Genomic DNA, 18,038 nt, shown 5'->3' with positions numbered 1-18,038 from the left:
GCTGGGGTGGCTGGCTGTCACAGGACCTGCCACCCACTGAACCCAGTCTGTACACCTGAGTGCCAGGGCTTTTGTCTACGGAGCCCCAAAGCCCACTCACTGCCCACCGTGTGGGCAGGACAGGGGGCCAGCCCCTGATTTCAGGAGACTCTGGGTGGTCCTGTTTCATACCCCAAATAACGGCTTTCTCTCAAGTCTGTTTACTCGGAGGCCCCGAGTCTGCCCCAGTGGCCTGGTGCAGGGCTGAGAACACGCTCTTCCTTGCCCGGACAGGGTGATTGGCTGCCTGGGGAAGTGGAAAGAGCCATCTACCCGTGTGGAAGGCACCACTCCGCAAAGACGTAGCCACAGGCACACCCGGAAAGGGCAGGACAAACCCTGCTGGCTCCCCCCGGGCTGTCCCTGCTGAGAGCCCTCCCGGGGCTGGACACGGGGAGAGGGAGCCTCCAGAGAGGCTCGTATCTGGGGCCGGGTCTCCCCGGCCACTGCCTGGAGCATGCAAACAGCTACCGAGGGTAAGTGGGCATCATGGGAACTGGGCAGAGGAGCAGCAGCTCGGCCCTCCTGCCCTTTGGCTGCCCCACATGTGACCCTCGAGGAACATGGGCCCAAGGCCTGGCCAAGGAGCACCTGTGATGGGCTTCTGAGAGACCCTGGGGAGGGAGAGAGGAAAGGCCAGCTCGGTGGCCGTTTCCCTTGGGTCTCGCTGTGGTCCCCCGAGGTTCCAATCTGGGGGCCATTAGCAGGGGCTCGGGAAATCCACTTTGATCCCATCCCCGTTCCACCCGGGATCTGGGGGACCGCAGAGCAGCTCTGCAGGGGTCCGATGAGAATGGGATGAAAATGAGACGTAGGATGTTGAAATCTAAAAACAGATGAATTGGGGATATTACAGATGAATCGTTTAACTAATTACATTTTTACAATCAAAGCTGTTTTTGAACTCCGAGAGTGCAAAAAAGCATATGAATGCGCGGTGCCCTGTGGTCTTTTTTGTTCACTTGATTAATTCCAAACAGTCTAACTGAGTTATTCATTTCAAAATTGGTCCCAGGCAGAGGCCCCGTCTCCTAGCCCACATTTCAGCTCAGAGCTTATGCTGTCCCCCGGGCCCAGGCTGTCGATGCCCCCACGACTGAGTCTGTGAGCAGCTCTTGTCTCCCCTCACCCACACCCGGGGGGGTCTCAACCAGATGGTGCCTGGGGACCTGGGTGCTGCCAAGCGTGAGGAGTTCCGGTTCTGGCCCCTCACCTGTCAGAGCCGGTCGGCAGCTCCCGCCAGCCCTCATTTGTCCAGTCTGCCCCCTTTCACTCCATTCTTTCTGGGACGTTCTTGGTTCAGCCGCCTGAAATGATTGTAGCCGCCTCCCACCTGGACCCCCTTCCTCCAGTCTCTGCCCTGCAACCAGGGAGGCCTTTCCAATATATACATCTGGCCACACCCTTCTGGGTGGGTGGGTGGGGGGCCCACTCAGCGTCATCTTCCCACCTTTCCCTGCCCTCCCTCAGTCACTGTCCCCGGGGCACATGGGACCACATCTCTCCCTCTGCCGCTTTTATTGTGCCTGTGTTGGTGGAATATGCCTTCCCATCTTGTCCTCCTGCCAAACTCCTACTCATCCCTCAAGACACACCCCCATTGTCCTTCTATGAGGCCTCCCCTGGTCCCAAGCAGACTTAGCCTCTCCTTCCTCCGTGGGGCCCAAGGCCCTGCCGGGTGCCTGACCGCCCTACCCACTGGTGCCACAAGGATCTCTATGTGGGAGGGTCTCACCGTGTGGGGTCTAGGGAGTCTTTAGGGGGAAGCCAGGCCCCGCGTGTTTGCTCTGGTGAGATCCGTAAAAGGGGCACAGCCACGCTCAGCTTCAGTTTTTCAATCCACAAAATGGACACAAATCATCATGTCCAGGGATAGGATGTCCTTTGAAACAGCGAAGGGCTGCACAGATCCGATCCCCACCGTTCTCACCCAGGCCAAGCCTGGCACTTTGCAAACGTGGACACAGAACCAGAAGGGCTGAGTGGCTGCTGCGGGCAGGGGGTGGGGAAGGGCTGGGTCATGGCTGTGGTCCCCTGGCCATGCCCTGCTTCACTCAGCTGCACCCTGACAAGGACAGGACTGGCCAGGGAAATGCAGTCGGACATTTCGTCAGAGGGGGATGTTTTTCTTCCTAATTTCTCATGATCACTATGACACGGAGTATGGCTGAGGAACAGGAAAGAGGGCGGATGGAGAAATCGACTTCTTTGTTTCAGTTAGACCTGAGTTTCTCTCCTTCTTCTTCTTCTTCTTCTTTAAGGAAAGCAGGTTTGATTGTTTGGGGGTTTTTTAGGGGGGAGGTATTTATTTATTTATTTGGAGGGACTGGGGATTGAACCCAGAGCCTCTGGCATGCTAAGCATGCACTCTACCCCTGAGCTACACCCTCCCTCTCCCAGGGTTTTAATTTGATAATGGTGGGGGGTGGTGAAATGGGGAGAGAGCTCCAGCGCCAGGTCAAAATCGGGATGAGGAGGAGAAACAGAATATTCACTCCAAATATCTGTCCCTCTGGGTGGTGAGAGGAGAAAGACCCTCCTGCTGACGCCCGGCCAGTCTGTGCCCAGGCTGTTGCTGCAGCCTGCTTACTGACAGGGTGGCTGGTTTGTGAGCCTGGGTGCTAGTCTGGGCTTTGCCAGGCGGGTGGCCCTTGTGTCTCGGCCAAGTCCCATCAGCCTCTGAGCCCCGCTTCCTCCTCTGTCTAGCAGGGCTGAGATCGCCGACCCCCCCGGGGCCGTGGGGGCGTAAGCCCCCAGCAAGCACTGAGTCTGGGCGCTTGGCCCCTGGCACGTTGGAAAGGCTTCCGGGGGACGGAGCGGACAGTTCTTTCTCTGGTTCCCTCGGGAGGGGGAATCGCCCAGGCCCTGGCAAGGCAGCCTGTCTCTGGGGACGAGTGGTTTCGGTAACACAGAGCCAAGTTTCCTTGGCCTCCTGCCTGGGTCAGCCTCTCACCATGGCCCACAGGAGTCTACTCCAGGCAGTCCCGGAGACTTCCCCAGCCTCCCCTTCTACCGTTTCCAGCCCCTCGCTGGCCCACTCCAGCCGCACCAGCCTCGCATGTACCCCGGATGCACGATGCGGCTCCAGCCTCATGACCCATGCACTTCCTTTGTCCTCTGCCAGGAGCACTGATTTTCTTTCCCTCCAAGATTGCGGCATCTTTTCATCATTTAAGTCTCAGCTCAAATGTCATCTTCCCCAAGAGCCCTCTGATTATTTAATCCAAATTAGACCCACCCATCCGCCCAGCCAGACCCCTCATCACATCCCCTGCTTTCTTCTCAGTCTAGCACATTTCAGTTTGAAGCTGTCTTGTTGGTTCATTTTCTTGGTTGTTTCTCTCCTCCTCACCACAGACAAAAGCCTTGTCTCTCTTGTTTGGTGCTGGTCCAAAGGCCCAGAAAAGCCTCTGGCACAGACACAATGATTGATGGTGTTTCCACGGTGGCAAGCCCCCCGGTGGACCCCAGGGCCTCTGCACTGGTAGTCCTCGCAGGGTTTCATCATCTCGATGTGCCTCTGGCCTCACGACCTAACACTCTCCTCAGACATTCAAATACACAGAAATATTAAGCCCTGGAAGACTTACCAAAAACACATTTTCCAAAAAATGTTTGAATTGTCTTCTGAAGGTGTAAAACAAACCAGAAAGTCGCTAAAGCTCAATGTTGAGATTTCAAAAAGTCCAAAAACCAGAAAAGAGGGAAAGGTGAGGGTTTGATGTTATAAGGCAGAGATAATGAGTCTAATGTTTTCTGTGCAAAAGTCAAGGGGTAGGCAAGACTGTAGCTTGCGTGAGAGGCAAGACTTTCTGTCTCAGACAGAAGCCACAATTTGGAAAGGAAACAAGAGTTTGTGATAAGAGACCTCTAAGAAGGTCACAGTGACCCTTAGTTGTTCCTCCCTCGCGATCTCATGGCAAATTGGCTGTTGGTCTCTCTCCTCCACAGCTCCCCAAAGACTGCAACTGGGTCTGATTCTCTTTGTGCTATCCTTCTGGATTTGTTGAGCAGAACCAAGCCTATTTATGAGATGGTAAAATCACTTTATAAACATAAATGCTGCTTACTACCCTCACATGCAAGAGTGATGTGCCCAGGGTTCCTGCAGGTCCCACCTTGGACTCAAAATGTTCTGAGCTCAAAATGCCCCTTGTGCTGCTGATTCCATGATGTCTACTGCCCCTGGACCAACTGAGATCTGAAAGCTCTCAAGGGCTGGTGATTTCTTCTTTCAACGCTATACCTGCAATTCCAAGTGCTATCACCAGAGGGCAGTGAGGATCACACAAACTTTATGAAAACTAGTTTATATAATCTCTGAAGACTGCACTTCCAATGAAAACATACCCTAAATTAAAACAAGATCCATCCATCCATCCGTAGATTTTTACCTTATCATACCGGCATAGATTTAAAAGTATAATACCCATGGCTGGGCAGGGCTTGGGGAAACATGTAGCATGCGTGTGCTGTTGGTGGGGATGGAAGTTAGCGCAGCACCCAGGAGGGCAATTTGGCAGCACACATCGAAAGCCTTGAACATGTGCAAACCCTTTGGGCCAGACATTCAACTTCTAGACATTTATTCTAAGGAGATAATTGTGGAAATAAGCCTAGATTTATTCCCAGGATGTTGACTACAAGGGTGAGGGATTGTCAATACAAATATTAGGACGTGGAGACGAGTTAAACAGATGACATATCTGATAAAAGACTACGTAGCTACACGAATTCTTTATGATGTCGAGAAATCTCATGCTCTGTTAAGTGAAAACCGAGGCCACAAAAAAAGATTGTCCACGGTGATCCCATTTTTAGAACAATAACTATAAAAACAAACTCACACATAAAACATTTGGGAAGAACAAACACCAAAACACTGAGAAGACTTATCTGTGGGTGGTAGGGTCATGGATGATTGTTTGTCTCCTTTTTTGTGCTTTTCTCTATTTTGGGAAGTTTTTTTTTTTTTTTTAATCATAAACATGCCTTTTTTGTCATCAGCAGAGAGCTATCCATGAACCCTTACAGCCCGAAGGACAGGCCGGTTGCTGCACCGGGAGGCTGCGGACAAGGTGGCCGCGGGCCCCTTTCAGCCCACAACCTGCCCCACAGATGTGCTTGGTCCCTATGCCCCTGTCCCCCCACCACTCTGCTGGGTCCACATATGGACCTGGTTTCAGCTGGTCTCCTCAGAGGAGGGGCTGCCCTGGATTAATCCAGAACCACAACCACCCTGCCTGACTCTCTTCTTGCTTTTACTTCCTTTTAGGAAGTAACATGTTTTTAGCACAAAGGAAAGAAAAAAAAAACACCTCCCTGAGGCCGGTCTCGAAGTTTACCAAATTGCAGAAAGAAACGGAAAAAAAAAAAAAACTTTCTCTAAAACTGACCGTTCTCAAAGCCATTTTCCTTTCCAAATGCTGCCACTGTGTGTTGGTGGCTCAGAATGATTTCCTAAGCCTGTCCGCCCTCTCCTCGGGGCTTTGAGAGGGAGAGTATCACAGGGCCGTACGTGGGCTCTGCCATAATGTCTCTCTCCTCACTCCATTTAAGCCTCCAACTCTGTAGGTGCGATCTCCCCAGGTTCCGAGGGGCCGAGGACCCTGCCCGAGACCACACAGCCAAGCCGGGATTGGACTTGGGTCAGATGGACTCCGAGCCCGTGGATGCTCAGCACACAAGGTGGAGCTGGGGGCGGTCGTCCTCACCCCGGGACGACCACGTGGAGCCGTCTGTAAGCAGACGCCGGGCTGGGCGCCAGGCCCTCCGCAGGCGGAGAGATCTGGATTTCAGCTTAAAACACATGGGTCCCATGAGCCTACAGAATTCTCTTCTAACCTCCCCCTGCCCAATTCCCTCCTGCAGGGGAAGCCAGGCAGGGTGTCACCTCTACCCTGTGAGCCCACCGAAGGGACAGACAAGGGTGCTTGGAGGCACACAGCTGGGCGAGCCAGCTGGCTTCTGGCACTGGAGGCATGAGCACCTTGAACCCAGCAGCAGGCAAGTCCAGCCCAGCCAGGAAAGATGCCTAGATCTGTGCAGAGATGGAGGTGTGCATGAAAACGAGGGCTGGTGACTTCAGGAAAGGGGGCAACTGGCCCCGGGGTAATTGTGGGTGTGATGCCAGCTTCCCCTCACCCCTCACCCAGCCCGGCCTGCTCGGGGGTGCCCAGTGATGAGGAGCTTAAGAGGCCAAGGGCACTGGCTGCTGGGACTGCCTGCAAATGGGCAGTGGGGGAGGCTTGCTGGGCCCTGACTTGCTTCCTTCCCAGAAAGCTCCCAACTCCACACCAGGTGGACATACGCCACGCGCATCCCTCCCTTGGCCTCCCCGCCTCAAGTTCACAGGGTCTCATCTCTGGTCCAGGCTGGGTGACAAAACCCTCACACACTAAACCCCAGGCTTAATTCCCCATGATGGTCCCAGTAACCTGACACTGCTTGCTGTGACCTGAACCCCAGCGCCCCTCCTCACAGGGAAGGATACATTCCTTAGCTTCACAGCTATGAGTGTGATTCAACTCCCAGCTGCTTAACGCTGCACGGGGCTCCTGCCTATCCCTCACAGACCCTGCTGGCCACCCCCAGTCTGCTCGGCCCTGGAAGGAGAGGCTCTGTGCGGGGTGGACTGGACCCCCCGGCGACTACTCTGGTGTCCCCTGCTCCTTTCCTGGGGAAAGTGATTCCTGCCATCAGCCGGCATCCTCTCTGATGCTCAGAGCCAGGGAGAAAGAACTGCGTCACCATGTGCTCAGAGGAGACGACAGTGGGGGAAGAGGGAGGACACCCACTCACCCAGCCACTGTCCACTCCCCTCTGGACACCTACCGTCAACAGGAACCTTGGGGGTGGGGTGAGTATAGCTCAGTGGTAGAGCGCGTGCTTGGCACGCACAAGGGCGTGGGTTCAGTCCCCAGTATCTCCATTAAAAAAAGAAAAAAAGAGTAACCTTGGAGTATAAAAGGTAACTAGGTAATCCCAGAAGTGGTTCTCTCAGAGAGTTTCCAGTGCTCCTGAGCTGCTGAAGTGAGTGGGTCCAAGACACAAGGCTGAAAAGTTCCAGAAAAAATCTGTGGTTCCCCAAGACTCCAGCTGCCATGTCTAGGAATGGGGGCGGGGGGAGGGCTGACTCCTCCCTAATCTGGAAAAGCTGTTGGGGAGGTGGTGGCCCCCTGCCCCACCCCGTGTGCTCCTGTGGGATGAAGATGGGTCATGGCGGGTGTCACATTTCTAACTCCATCCAGAGCAGGATGTTTCTGGTCTGAGAGGCCAGGACGCTTGCTGCTGGGGCAGCCCGAGCCCCCCAGCTGCCCGGGAGATCCCAAACTGCACTCCAGGGAGAGCCCAGACCACGCTGGGCACGAAGTACGTAAAGTGCCCCGCTAAGTTACCGCCAAGTCTTAGAGGATGAGTGTGTGATGCATTTTGTGTAGCTGTCACCTCCTCAGTCTTTTTTTTTTAAATAAATATAAAAATTTATTTTCCATTTCAGAGTTTTGTGTTGGTATGTAAAACTACTGAACTTTTTTTTTTAAATGGAGGTGCTAGGGCTGGCACCCAGGACCTCATTCATGCCAGGCATGTGCTCTACATCTGAGCTACTCTCCCTACCCCCTCAGTCTTAGTTAATCCCAACTCCAGTGCTGGGAGGGGGGCCTTGCATCACCCATTTCACAGAGCAGGACACTGAAACTCAGAGAAGGCCAGCGCCTCCCCTAGGTCACCCAGCTAGGGGGCAGCAGGTCGGAGTCCACGCCCAGGGCTGCCCTCTACAGTCGCCTGGGAAGGCGGCTCCTGCAGGGCTGGGGACACCCACCCCCCTGCCCCACCCTCCATGGCAGCCCATCCTGACCTTGGACGGAGCTGGCCACTAGAGAGGCCTCTGAATTGATCAGCCTTTCCCTCCCTGCATCCTCCTGGCCTGAGGCATGAATCTGTCCCCCAACAGGATGGTCCTCCCGTGCTCTCTGCCCCCCAGGCTCACCCCCGTGGTTCTTTCTTTATCAGGACTTCCCGAGGCTGATGTCACAGCCTTAACCTCCCTGCAGGACTCAGCAGTGGCACAGCCACATTTCACACGGCGCTCACTCAGCCCAGGCCAGGAGCATAGATTCCAAGTATAAGCTAAATTTTTAGGTTTAAACGTAAAAGAGCTGAGAAGTAAGGACACCACAAAGGCCAAACTGGAGCCAACCAGTCTCTGGTCCCCAAGTAGTGACAGGACACGATGGTCTGGGACAAGGAGTCTCCTGCCCACTGGAAGAGGTCGGCCGCTATGCCAGCAGGAGGGCACTGCACAGCCAAGGCTGGACCTGGCTCAGGGCAGACACACTGGCCAGGAAGAGCGGTGTTGGATGGACTCAGCCCATCACCGAGGTGCCTTCGTGAAGCTGCTGCGCTGTCTGCAGGGCAGCTGGAGCTGCAGACTGTTCCCGCCAGACCACGGCCCTGCCTCCTGCACACCCCACATCTCCCCAGCGCTAACGCTAATCCCTCCGCAGAGACTACAGCAACCGAGGAGCAGGCGGGGAGAAGGAGCGGAGAGCAGTTAAATAAAAGCGCAGAGGAAGGATATTGGCTTGAGAGTAGAGGGCAAAGAGAGCAAAAAAATAAATGGCAAATTACCGGGTAGCCATCTCGTCCTGATTGCCCCTGTGGTAATTAATACGTCATTAATAATCAGACTTTCGGCAGAAAACCATATGGCAACACTTAGAACTCAATCAGGGCCCCAGATCCCCCCCATGTCTGCGGACTTTGCAGCAGGGGCTGCTGGTTGCTAACTGACTCCTTCAAGGGGCGGGGGACGCGGGGCTCCGACGGGTCTAGGGGATGCAGCTCACATCCAGGTACATGGCGAGGACCACGTGGGGATGTGGGGTTCCTGAGCATGGCATCACATGCTCCTTAAGGCCCTAGCGAGCAGATATGGGTTTCCTGTCTGTTGCTCCAGGGGATGGGGGTGACTCGAGGAAGACAGCTGTGCAAGCCAGAGATATGGGGGCACATTTACTGTTCCTGGATGCTTCGCTGCTCCCACATGCTCGGAGCGGTGACTGCCCGGCCAGCGTCCCACCCATCTCAGGTCGCAGCTTGAGAATTCTGTGTTTGCTTAATTCACTTCGTCATTTAACAGTCAAGTTTAAAAAAACACAAAAAACGCAAGAAAACAACTTTGCTCCAATAGCCCTCCACACTACGCACTTTGGCGAGTTCACACAGGTCAGCCTTCATGTGACAGTCAGGAATGACTTAACAGCAAAAAACTGCGCAGGGCTTATAAATCTACACGCTCTCAATCTCTGGCTCAGTGGGATGCTGCTACACACACCAGGAAGCCCGGATTCCACAGGGTGCCGACGGGGAAATGAATCATGGTAAGCGTAAGTAAAAACGAAGCTGCTCATCTGAAAGGAATTCCTGTAGAAGGTGAATTTTTGGCTCAGGCAGGCTGTACATGTGCCTCTTGAATTGATTCGTCAGGATTTATCAGACTCTGAAAAACTGCCAAGATGCATCAAAGGCAGACTTCTGTGTCCTGCGGGAGGAGCGGGGTTTCTGGGGCTGCTGTGCGTCAGGCCGCCGGCCCCTCCCGCACACCCTTCTCCACCTCAACGCCCTCGCTGGCCAGCTGCACTCCCGAGGTCTCTGCTGCCCAGCCCAGAGAGTCAAATATTTTGGCAAAGAAGGAAAGCAGACCCCAGGATCTAGCAGTCAAGTCCAACTTATTCCTGGCATCTCTGTCTGACTCCCAAGCCCTTTGTGCCAAAGCACATGAGACCAAAACATTTAGATGGATCAGCACTGCAGGGCACTCAGGGACATGGGCACCATGCTTGCGTTTCTGTGCACCAAGCGGAGCCCCGGATTTGGTGAGCAGCAGCCAGGCTCGTGCCGCCCTCTTTGAAGGAAAACGGTCCCAGAACGCTTCCCCGAGCAAGTCAAGCCCACGGAATCCTGTGTTTGCATTCACCCACAATTCACAAAATATATGGCCGCTGTCTGGGACTGAATTTTTTTTTTAAGGACACACCTCTCTAACCAAATATTACTTCCATGGAAGTGCTATACACAGAGAGAGAACAAAGCGTCTTATCTTTCAGGAGCAGAGGGCCTAATCCAGGACACTTACGGGAGGACCTGCAAGACACAAGCAGAGAAGCCACAGTCAGCATCACAGGGAGAGACGGTCCCCTGGGCCAGGCCGGCCCCTCCCTCGCCCGTTTCCTGGCCTCCCCTCCTCGCAAGACTTTAATGCTGTGGCCGCCCCCAAAGCCAAGTGGCAGGGCAGAGGGAGCGCCTTTGTCCTTGGAGGGGCTGGGTGGCCGTGGCCATGGTGATGACAGTTCAGGAAGTCTGGGTCCACGCCTTCATCGCCTGAGGCTGCCGCTGCTCCCTGCTTGGGGCCCACCCGGGTCGGGTTTTGGCAGGCAGGGCAGGAGCCAGACCTTGTTCTTGCTTGAAGAACAAATTCTGGAGCTCACCATGGAAGGGGAGAGACTTGGGGGAGAAAACATTTTGAGCAGAGGGACGAACACCCTAGGGGCACTGGACGTGTGTGGCTGAGCAGATGTGTGGGGCAGGTGTGGCCACAGCCCAGCCTCGGGGTTAGCGGTGCCAAGCCTGGCTGTGTATGGGGGCTTGAAGGGGGCTGCGTCTGGAAGCACGGGTGGCCCTGCAGGGAAGGCTGGCGCCGCGGGCTGAGACTCGCCCCCTCCTCCCGGGAGAACCCCCAGGACACCCACATGGGTCCTCGGCTTACAGCATGCAATCCACATCGCATATCCACATCTGCATTTGACCTCAATAATTTTTGTGAGAGGTATGATGAACATGTGACAGGTGACAACACAGAGGCTCAGAGAGAAAGGATTGACTTGTCCAAGGCCACGTCATTGGTTAGGGGTGGAGCTCAGCCCTGGAGGAGGCCTCCGAACCCTCCCATCCTGCACATTTTCCCCTAGAGCCACCCTGCTGCCCAGCCAGCAGCTCCTCTGCCCCCGGCAGCCCCCGCCCTCGGCCTGGGGAGTGAGGCTGGCAGCCGGCACACGATTATGTGATGGGCAAGTGATGGCACCAGGGGTGAAAGAGGCAAGGTCTCTGACGCAGAGTTTTCCTTGGACGGATCGATACTTAAGAAAACCATTACACACGGAGAAGCACAGGGAGCTCCCGGCACAGAGCGAGTGGCCAGAGCCTGGCTGGGCCGACGGGGGACAGCAGGCCAGGCTGAGCGCAGGCGGTGAGGGATGATTACCGGGGAGAGGAAGGGGAAGGAAGAGCGTGGCGGAGAAGGAAAAGTTCGGAGCACACCAAGGTCACTGGGCAGCTGGGGACTAGGAGGGGCCGAGTGGCGGCAGCCGGGGGGCCTGGGGAGAAGGCAGCCAGAGCACAGGGTCTGGTTTCCAAGACACGGTCCAGGGGATGTGACTGGAAGGGCAGCGGGGGCCACTGAAGGGTTCTGCATGGAGGAGTGGTTTGAGGAGGCAAGAGTGTGCACAGGGATGCGCTGCAGCTGTCCCCAAGAAGGACTGTGGCCCCAACGCAGGTGCTGGCAGTGGAGACGGAGAAGTGAGTCAGATGATAAACGTTAGTGAGGACAGACAGGACCTGCTCATGGATTTGACGGTGGAGGTGGGGGTGGAGGGGTGCCTGGGGTATAGAGGAAGCACAGAGATGAAACAAAGATTTTTGGCTTGAAAACCTGACGTGCAATGGAGCTGAGACCCGAGAACGTAACGGGGGGACCGTGTGTCCCCTAATCCTAGACTGAAGGTGGGGCGGGGCGATGGCCGCGCGGATATCCGTACACCTAATGCCTCACTTTCAGCCAACGTCTTTGCTCCTTGCTTTACAGAGAAGAGAAAGCCACCACGTGGACTTGCCGGCATCTTTGCGCCGCCACACGCACACCCTGCCTGCGCCTGCACCCGTGCGCGGCCTCTGCTCCGGGCCCCTCAGGTTAACTCTGATGAAAGAAACGTTCACATGCTGAGGTGTGGGGAAGTCATACTGGCTTACACGTGAGTTAACCTGAATTTTACGTGTTAACTGAAACAGTCTGTTCGTGGCCTATCAAAATACATTGTACATCTGCTTTAATTATTAAAGAAAAGGGCGCATTGACCAGAAGTAAAGAATGTCCGTGTGGAAAATCAGGATTAAATTCCTCCCTTCCTGGAACGCCAGTGCTGCTTCTCCTGCGATAAGGCTCCCTTCCCAGGCCGAGGCCACACGACTCGCGGAGTACGTGCTGGTCTCCTCTTCTTGAAACCTCGAAGGAATGTATCCCTGACTTGTTTGATGTTCTTTGTTCAGACAAGACATAAAACTGTGCTGAACTAAACTTCAGTTAAAAAAAAATCACAAAATTTGTAGATACTGACAGGCATATGCCGAATAGATAAACAAGATTACGCTGTATAGCACAGGGAAATATATACAAGATCTTGTGGTAGATCACAGTGAAAAAAAATGTGACAATGAATATATGTATGTTCATGTATAACTGAAAAATTGTGCTCTACACTGGAAATTGACACAACTTTATAAACTGACTATAATTCAATAAAAAATGTAAGAAAAAATCACAAAAACATCAAAAGAAAAAATCTCTATGAAATCCACCATACAAGCCTAAAAAAGAAATAAATACCCCCCCCCAAAACAAAAACAAAAACAAAAACAAAAACCGTGCTTCCCCAGAGCAGTTCCTCAGAGTGATCTGGGAGGCTGTCCTCCAGGCTGTAGTCCTCACTTCAGCTCATATAAACTCTTCCATTCCTGGTATAGATTGTTGATTGATTATTTACGAGGACAACTCAGAGGAGCAGACCCGCCTCCACCTCTCTGGGTCCTTGCTGCCCCCACCGCCCCCTCTCTCTCCTGGTCGCTGTCAAGCACGCCCTCTGAAGCAGAGGCTTCCCCACCAGCCTGAACATGCTCCGATCCCTTCCATGAAGAAGCCAGCCTGCACTCCGCGTCCTCCTCTGCCCTGCCTACCTCTCCTTCCTTCACAAGGAAGCGCCCTGCTGGAAGTGGGGGGGCCTCCTCTCCTCGCTCCTCTTCTCCCATGCCCCTCGTGACCCTCCGAGTGGAGGCCCTCCCTGTCCCACCCTCACCAGGTCTCCAACGACCTCCTCCCGGTCCGTAAGCCTGGCAAGGGTCTCTCCTCCCCACTGGACTCATCTCCCACCTCCCCGGCGGCTCAGCTGACTCCGCCTCCTCTCCCAGGCTCACCCTCAGGGTTCAAGTCTAAGCTTCCTTCTCTTCAGTTCCCTGTTCATCCATCTCCTCTCCGTCCTCCCCAGGTCTCTTCCACGCTCATGGCTACACTAGGCGGAAGTGTCCCAAACGTGTACCTCCAGTCCCGACCCTGCCTTGAAGCCCAGGCTCCCTTTGCGAGCTGCCCGCTTGATCTCCCCGTGAAGAGTCCCAAGATTCCTTAAACAGACACGTGCAGCCACACGCGTGCTCTGCTTCAGCCCCTTGTCTCCGCGGATGACATCCCCTCCCACCCAGCTGGTGACCCGGAAAACAAGGAGTTCCCCTCGACACGCTCTCCCTCCCCGGTCTATCGGCACATCCATCGTTTACTGCCCTGGGATCCACCAACTCACAGCCAGTCCCTGCTGCCACCACCAGTACCACTTGGTACCACTGACACCATGGCCTAATCCATGCTGCCAGCATCTCGGGAAGCTTCTTCCCTCACCTCCCTCTTCACTCACCCCACAGACATTCGCTGAGTGCCTCCTGTTTCAGACGCTGTTCCGGGCAAGTGGGACACAGCCGTGAGAGCGGCAAGGATCCCTGTCCTGAGGAGCAGCCCTCCTAGGGAGGAGACAGCTGAGATACAGGAAGCGTGATAAACGGTACGTCCCCTGGAAGGCGCCAGTGCAAAGGAGCGGGAGAGGCGCAGGGCCGGGGAAGGGGCGCTGCCAGCGCTGGGGGCGGCGCAGACGGGGACGGCTCTACCCGCCGCTTTCAGGACTTATCCTCTGAGATGGGAGCTCTTGCAGGGTTTTGAGCAGAGAGAACATGGCCTGGCTCATATTTTAAAAGGATCACACTGTGTGGGGTGGCCATGGCAGTGACGTGGGGGAGAGGCGGTGGTGGCACACAGCCGGTGGTGGCGGTGGAGCAGGTGGACGTGGTTGGATTCTGGATTGATTCTAAAGGAGGAGCCAAGAGGATTTCTCTAGACTGTGGAGTGTGAGAGACATGAGTTGAGGAAGATTTTGGCTTGAGCAACTCTGAAAAGATGTTGCCATCAACAGAAGTTGGCAGGTTTGCTGGAAGGATTAGGGGCTCAGCTTTGTACACGTGGCCCTTGGGGGCACCCCAACAGTTAGAAGTGGGGAGAAGAGAAGGAAGTCCCAGAAGCTGAGTGGAGGAAGTGCACTGAGGAAGAGGGCCCCACCACTGTGCCCATCCCTGCTGATGGCCACATGAGGCAAAGGCCGAGATCTGACGGCTGGACACCAACAGGAGGGGAGATGGCAGTGGGCGTCTGGGGAGAGGGAAGGGGAGGAAGTGGACAGTCACAGCTTTCGGGGTGTTCTGCTGCAGATGGGAGCGAAGACACGGAGTAGTTGCTTTGGTGGCACGGAGTCCAGAGAGGGGTATTTCTTTCCAGTGTGAGGCACAGAAGCGTGTTTGCACAATGGGAGTCGTCAGCAGGGGGCGCAGATCCAACATGTTGGAAACCGGGCATTCCAGGAGCGACGTCCTGGAGGGGGTGAGAGGGACTGGCCCTGGCATCAGAGGCGGCACCGGGAGGTGGTACGTGGTGCTGCTTGGTGTGCAGACACGCAGGTGGGATTTACGGAAGTTCTCTTCCAATGGCTCCAACTGTGCCAGGGAAGGAGGAAGTGGGGCCATCAGCCATGAGTGATGGTGGCAGAAGAGGGTGGGAGGGGCTTCTGTGTGGGTATCAAGACCCTCAGGAGTTCACCCGAAGTGGTGCTGGAGACGGGGCTGGAGGCCCAGGAGAGGAAACCTCACTAGCAGCAAAGGGGACGTGCCTGGGATCAGAGGGGTTTCAAATATGCTGACCCATCCCCCTGCAGTCTCCCCTGGGAGGCCACATGCAGATCTGATCATGGCACTCCCATCCCCTGACCCTTTGCTTTCCCATTGTTCTTAGGATAGAGGCCCAAATCCGAAGCCCCATCCACACTGCGATCTGCCCCTGCCACCCCCCAACCTCTACCCGGCTCCATCTGAGCCTCTTGTACCACTGAGAAGAGAGTTATTATGAATAGAAGGTGGTGAGCAGGTTGGTGGTTATCGGGACAAAGTCAAGTTGGATTCATACCTCAGCATGAACCAGGATAAATTTCAGAAGAATCAAAGAATTATATGTTTAAGAAAAAAAAATCACAAAAATCCTAGAGGAAAATATGGAAAAATTCCTTTCTAACCGTGGAGAGGGGCAAGCTTCCCCAACTTCAGTTCATAATCTCGAAACCATGACATAAAGTCTGACCCAACCATATAAAAACAAAAATGTCTGCGAGGCAGAAAGCACCGTCAGCAAAGTCCAAAGCCAGCATGGAAACATATTTCTAACTCATGTCACAAAGGCTAGATACCCTGACAAACAAGGCTCCTGCAGATCGACTCTACAAACATCAACAATCTTACAGAAAAATGGCCAAAAGAAATGAACAGCGAGTCCACAAGAAAAAACAGAGCCCTTAAGCACACGGGGAAAAAAGGGACTCTTCATTCACGATAAAAGAAAGGAGAGTTAAAACTACAATCATATCAGATTAGGAAAAGTGAAAAAATCCGATGACATCGTGTGAAGGGAAAGGTCACCACACACACAGGCTGAGCGAGGATAAACTGGTACACTCTCTACAGCTAGTGATGCTGACTAAGATGTCAGACGTTTGTGCCAATTGCCACACTGATCCTCCTGGAAATTTATTCCATAGATATATTAACAGATATACATGAGAAGACAGGTGTGTAAGGTTACTCTTTCCAGAACTGGTTGAGAGAGTAAAAACCTTTAGGAACAGCACAAGTGGAGCTGCTTAGAGAAAGGATGGATGCTTGTATAAATGCTTACCTAACTATTTACAACAGCCAAGATGTAGAAGCAACCTAAATGCCCATCGACAGAGGACTGGATAAAGAAGCTGTGGTATATTTATACAATGGAATACTACTCAGAGATAAAAAAGAATAAAATAATGCCATTTGCAGCAACATGGATGGACCTGGAGATCGTCATTCTAAGTGAAGTAAGCCAGAAAGAGAAAGAAAAATACCATATGAGATCACTCATATGTGGAATCCAAAAAAAAAAAAAAAAAGAAGGAAGAGGACACTAGTGAACTCATCTACAATACAGAAACAGACTCACAGACACAGTAAATAATCTTATAGTTACTGGGGGAAGGGGGTGGGAAGGTATAAATTTGGGAGTTTGAGATTTGCAAATGATAACCACTATATATAAAAATAGATAAAAAACCAAATTTTTCTGTGTAGCACAGGGAACTATATTCAATATCTTGTCATAACCTTCATGAAAAAGAATATGAAAACAAATATATGTATATATATGGATGACTGGGACATTATACTGTACACCAGAAATTGACACATTGTAACTGAGTATACTTCAATTTTAAAAAATGCTTATCTATGCAGCTGTGAAAAAGACTAAAGTACTTCTTTAGGTTCTGACATGGAGTACTCTCCCAGGCATATGGTTACATTTTTTTAAAAGGTGTGTTAACAGTGTGTTAATAGGCAGCCATTCGTGCTAAAAGAAATGGCTGGACTTTTGTTTGTGTGAATGTGGGACATCTCTGGGTGTGGACAGAAGGATGTGGCCAGCAGGTTGCTTCCAGGTAGGGGAATGGGGCAGTGGGAAGGCAGGAGTGGCAGGGAGAGACTGACTTTTCACCGTGGACCCTTTAATGCCGTCGGATACACGTGTGTGGCCACCAAGTCAGACAAGGCAATTAAGTTAACTTAAAAGTGGCTGTGCTTTTGTCTGGGCCTCCAGCTTTTGCTGCCTTCCCCTCACCTCCAAGCTCCCTCCAAGAAAGTTCAGACTGCGATGACCATTCTGGGCGCCTGGGGTCCTGAGAGTGGAGCCCGGAGCCTGGCGTGAGGTGCAGCTCAGGAGACGAAGGAGGGGCCCCGGAAGTCACCATCACTCACTCAGGGCTCATCCTGCACTGGGAACTCCGCCGTCTGCCCTCCCCAGCCACCTCATTTAACCCCTGCTGCTGCCTGACCAGCACATTTTACAGACGCGGAAACCAAGGGTCAAAAATGTTACCGTGCCCAGGGTCACGTCCTGCTCCGATCTGAGCAGAACCCCCTAGGCAGCCTTACTTCAAGCCTAACAAAGTGCAAACTATTTTGGCAGGAAGAGCTCTGACATTTACTGTGTCACCTGAGGTCCCTGGGAGGGAGCATGGCCTGTCTGAGGTCACCCAGCTAGTGGGAAGCAGCCCTGTGGGGCCCTAAACCCATGGCCCTGTGCACCGTCCCCAGAGGGCTGGCCAGAGTGGGAATGGCAGCATTCCAGAGGCTGATCCCATCACTGGTGGGACTGGATGCATGGAGCCCACCTGAGACTCCACCATGACTCACACCAACCCACCACCTCTCTTGGGCCCTGCTGACACCCGTCACCAGCCACCACTGCTTACCGCTGGCATCATCTTTACAGCCTCCTTCTGGGCACACCCATCCCACCAGCCAGAGGGGCCTTTAAAAAATGCCCACCCCTTCCCAGGGCTTCCCATTCAAGTGGAATAACGTGCAGACTCTTGGGGGCACAGCGGTCCCACGTGACCCTGCTCCTCCTGGTCCCTGTCACCCTCGGCCTGGCACTGGGCCCCCCTTGTCTCTCTCGGTGCCCCGAGGGGCCAGCTCTCTTTGGCCCCAGGACATTCACACCCGCCTTCCTGACCATCGCCCCCCTGGTTTCCATCACAGCTCCCTAGTATTTCCTTCCA

The 18,038-nt window shown here is 53.8% G+C and overlaps 1 protein-coding gene across 1 annotated transcript in view; it reads right to left on the bottom strand.

Annotated features, from left to right (window-relative positions):
* Nucleotides 1-18,038, bottom strand: part of COL23A1 (collagen type XXIII alpha 1 chain) — a 301,597-nt gene that overhangs the window by 37,873 nt on the left and 245,686 nt on the right. The window contains 2 exon segments of the mRNA XM_032464925.1: nucleotides 8,671-8,697; nucleotides 10,178-10,185. Of these exon segments, the coding sequence (XP_032320816.1) occupies nucleotides 8,671-8,697; nucleotides 10,178-10,185 (35 nt within the window).

Source organism: Camelus ferus, chromosome 22 (genome assembly GCF_009834535.1).
Source record: "Camelus ferus isolate YT-003-E chromosome 22, BCGSAC_Cfer_1.0, whole genome shotgun sequence".
NCBI classification, from domain to species: Eukaryota; Metazoa; Chordata; class Mammalia; order Artiodactyla; family Camelidae; genus Camelus; species Camelus ferus.
Note: the sequence above shows the minus strand (reverse complement) of the source record. Positions and strands in the feature narration are given on the sequence as shown.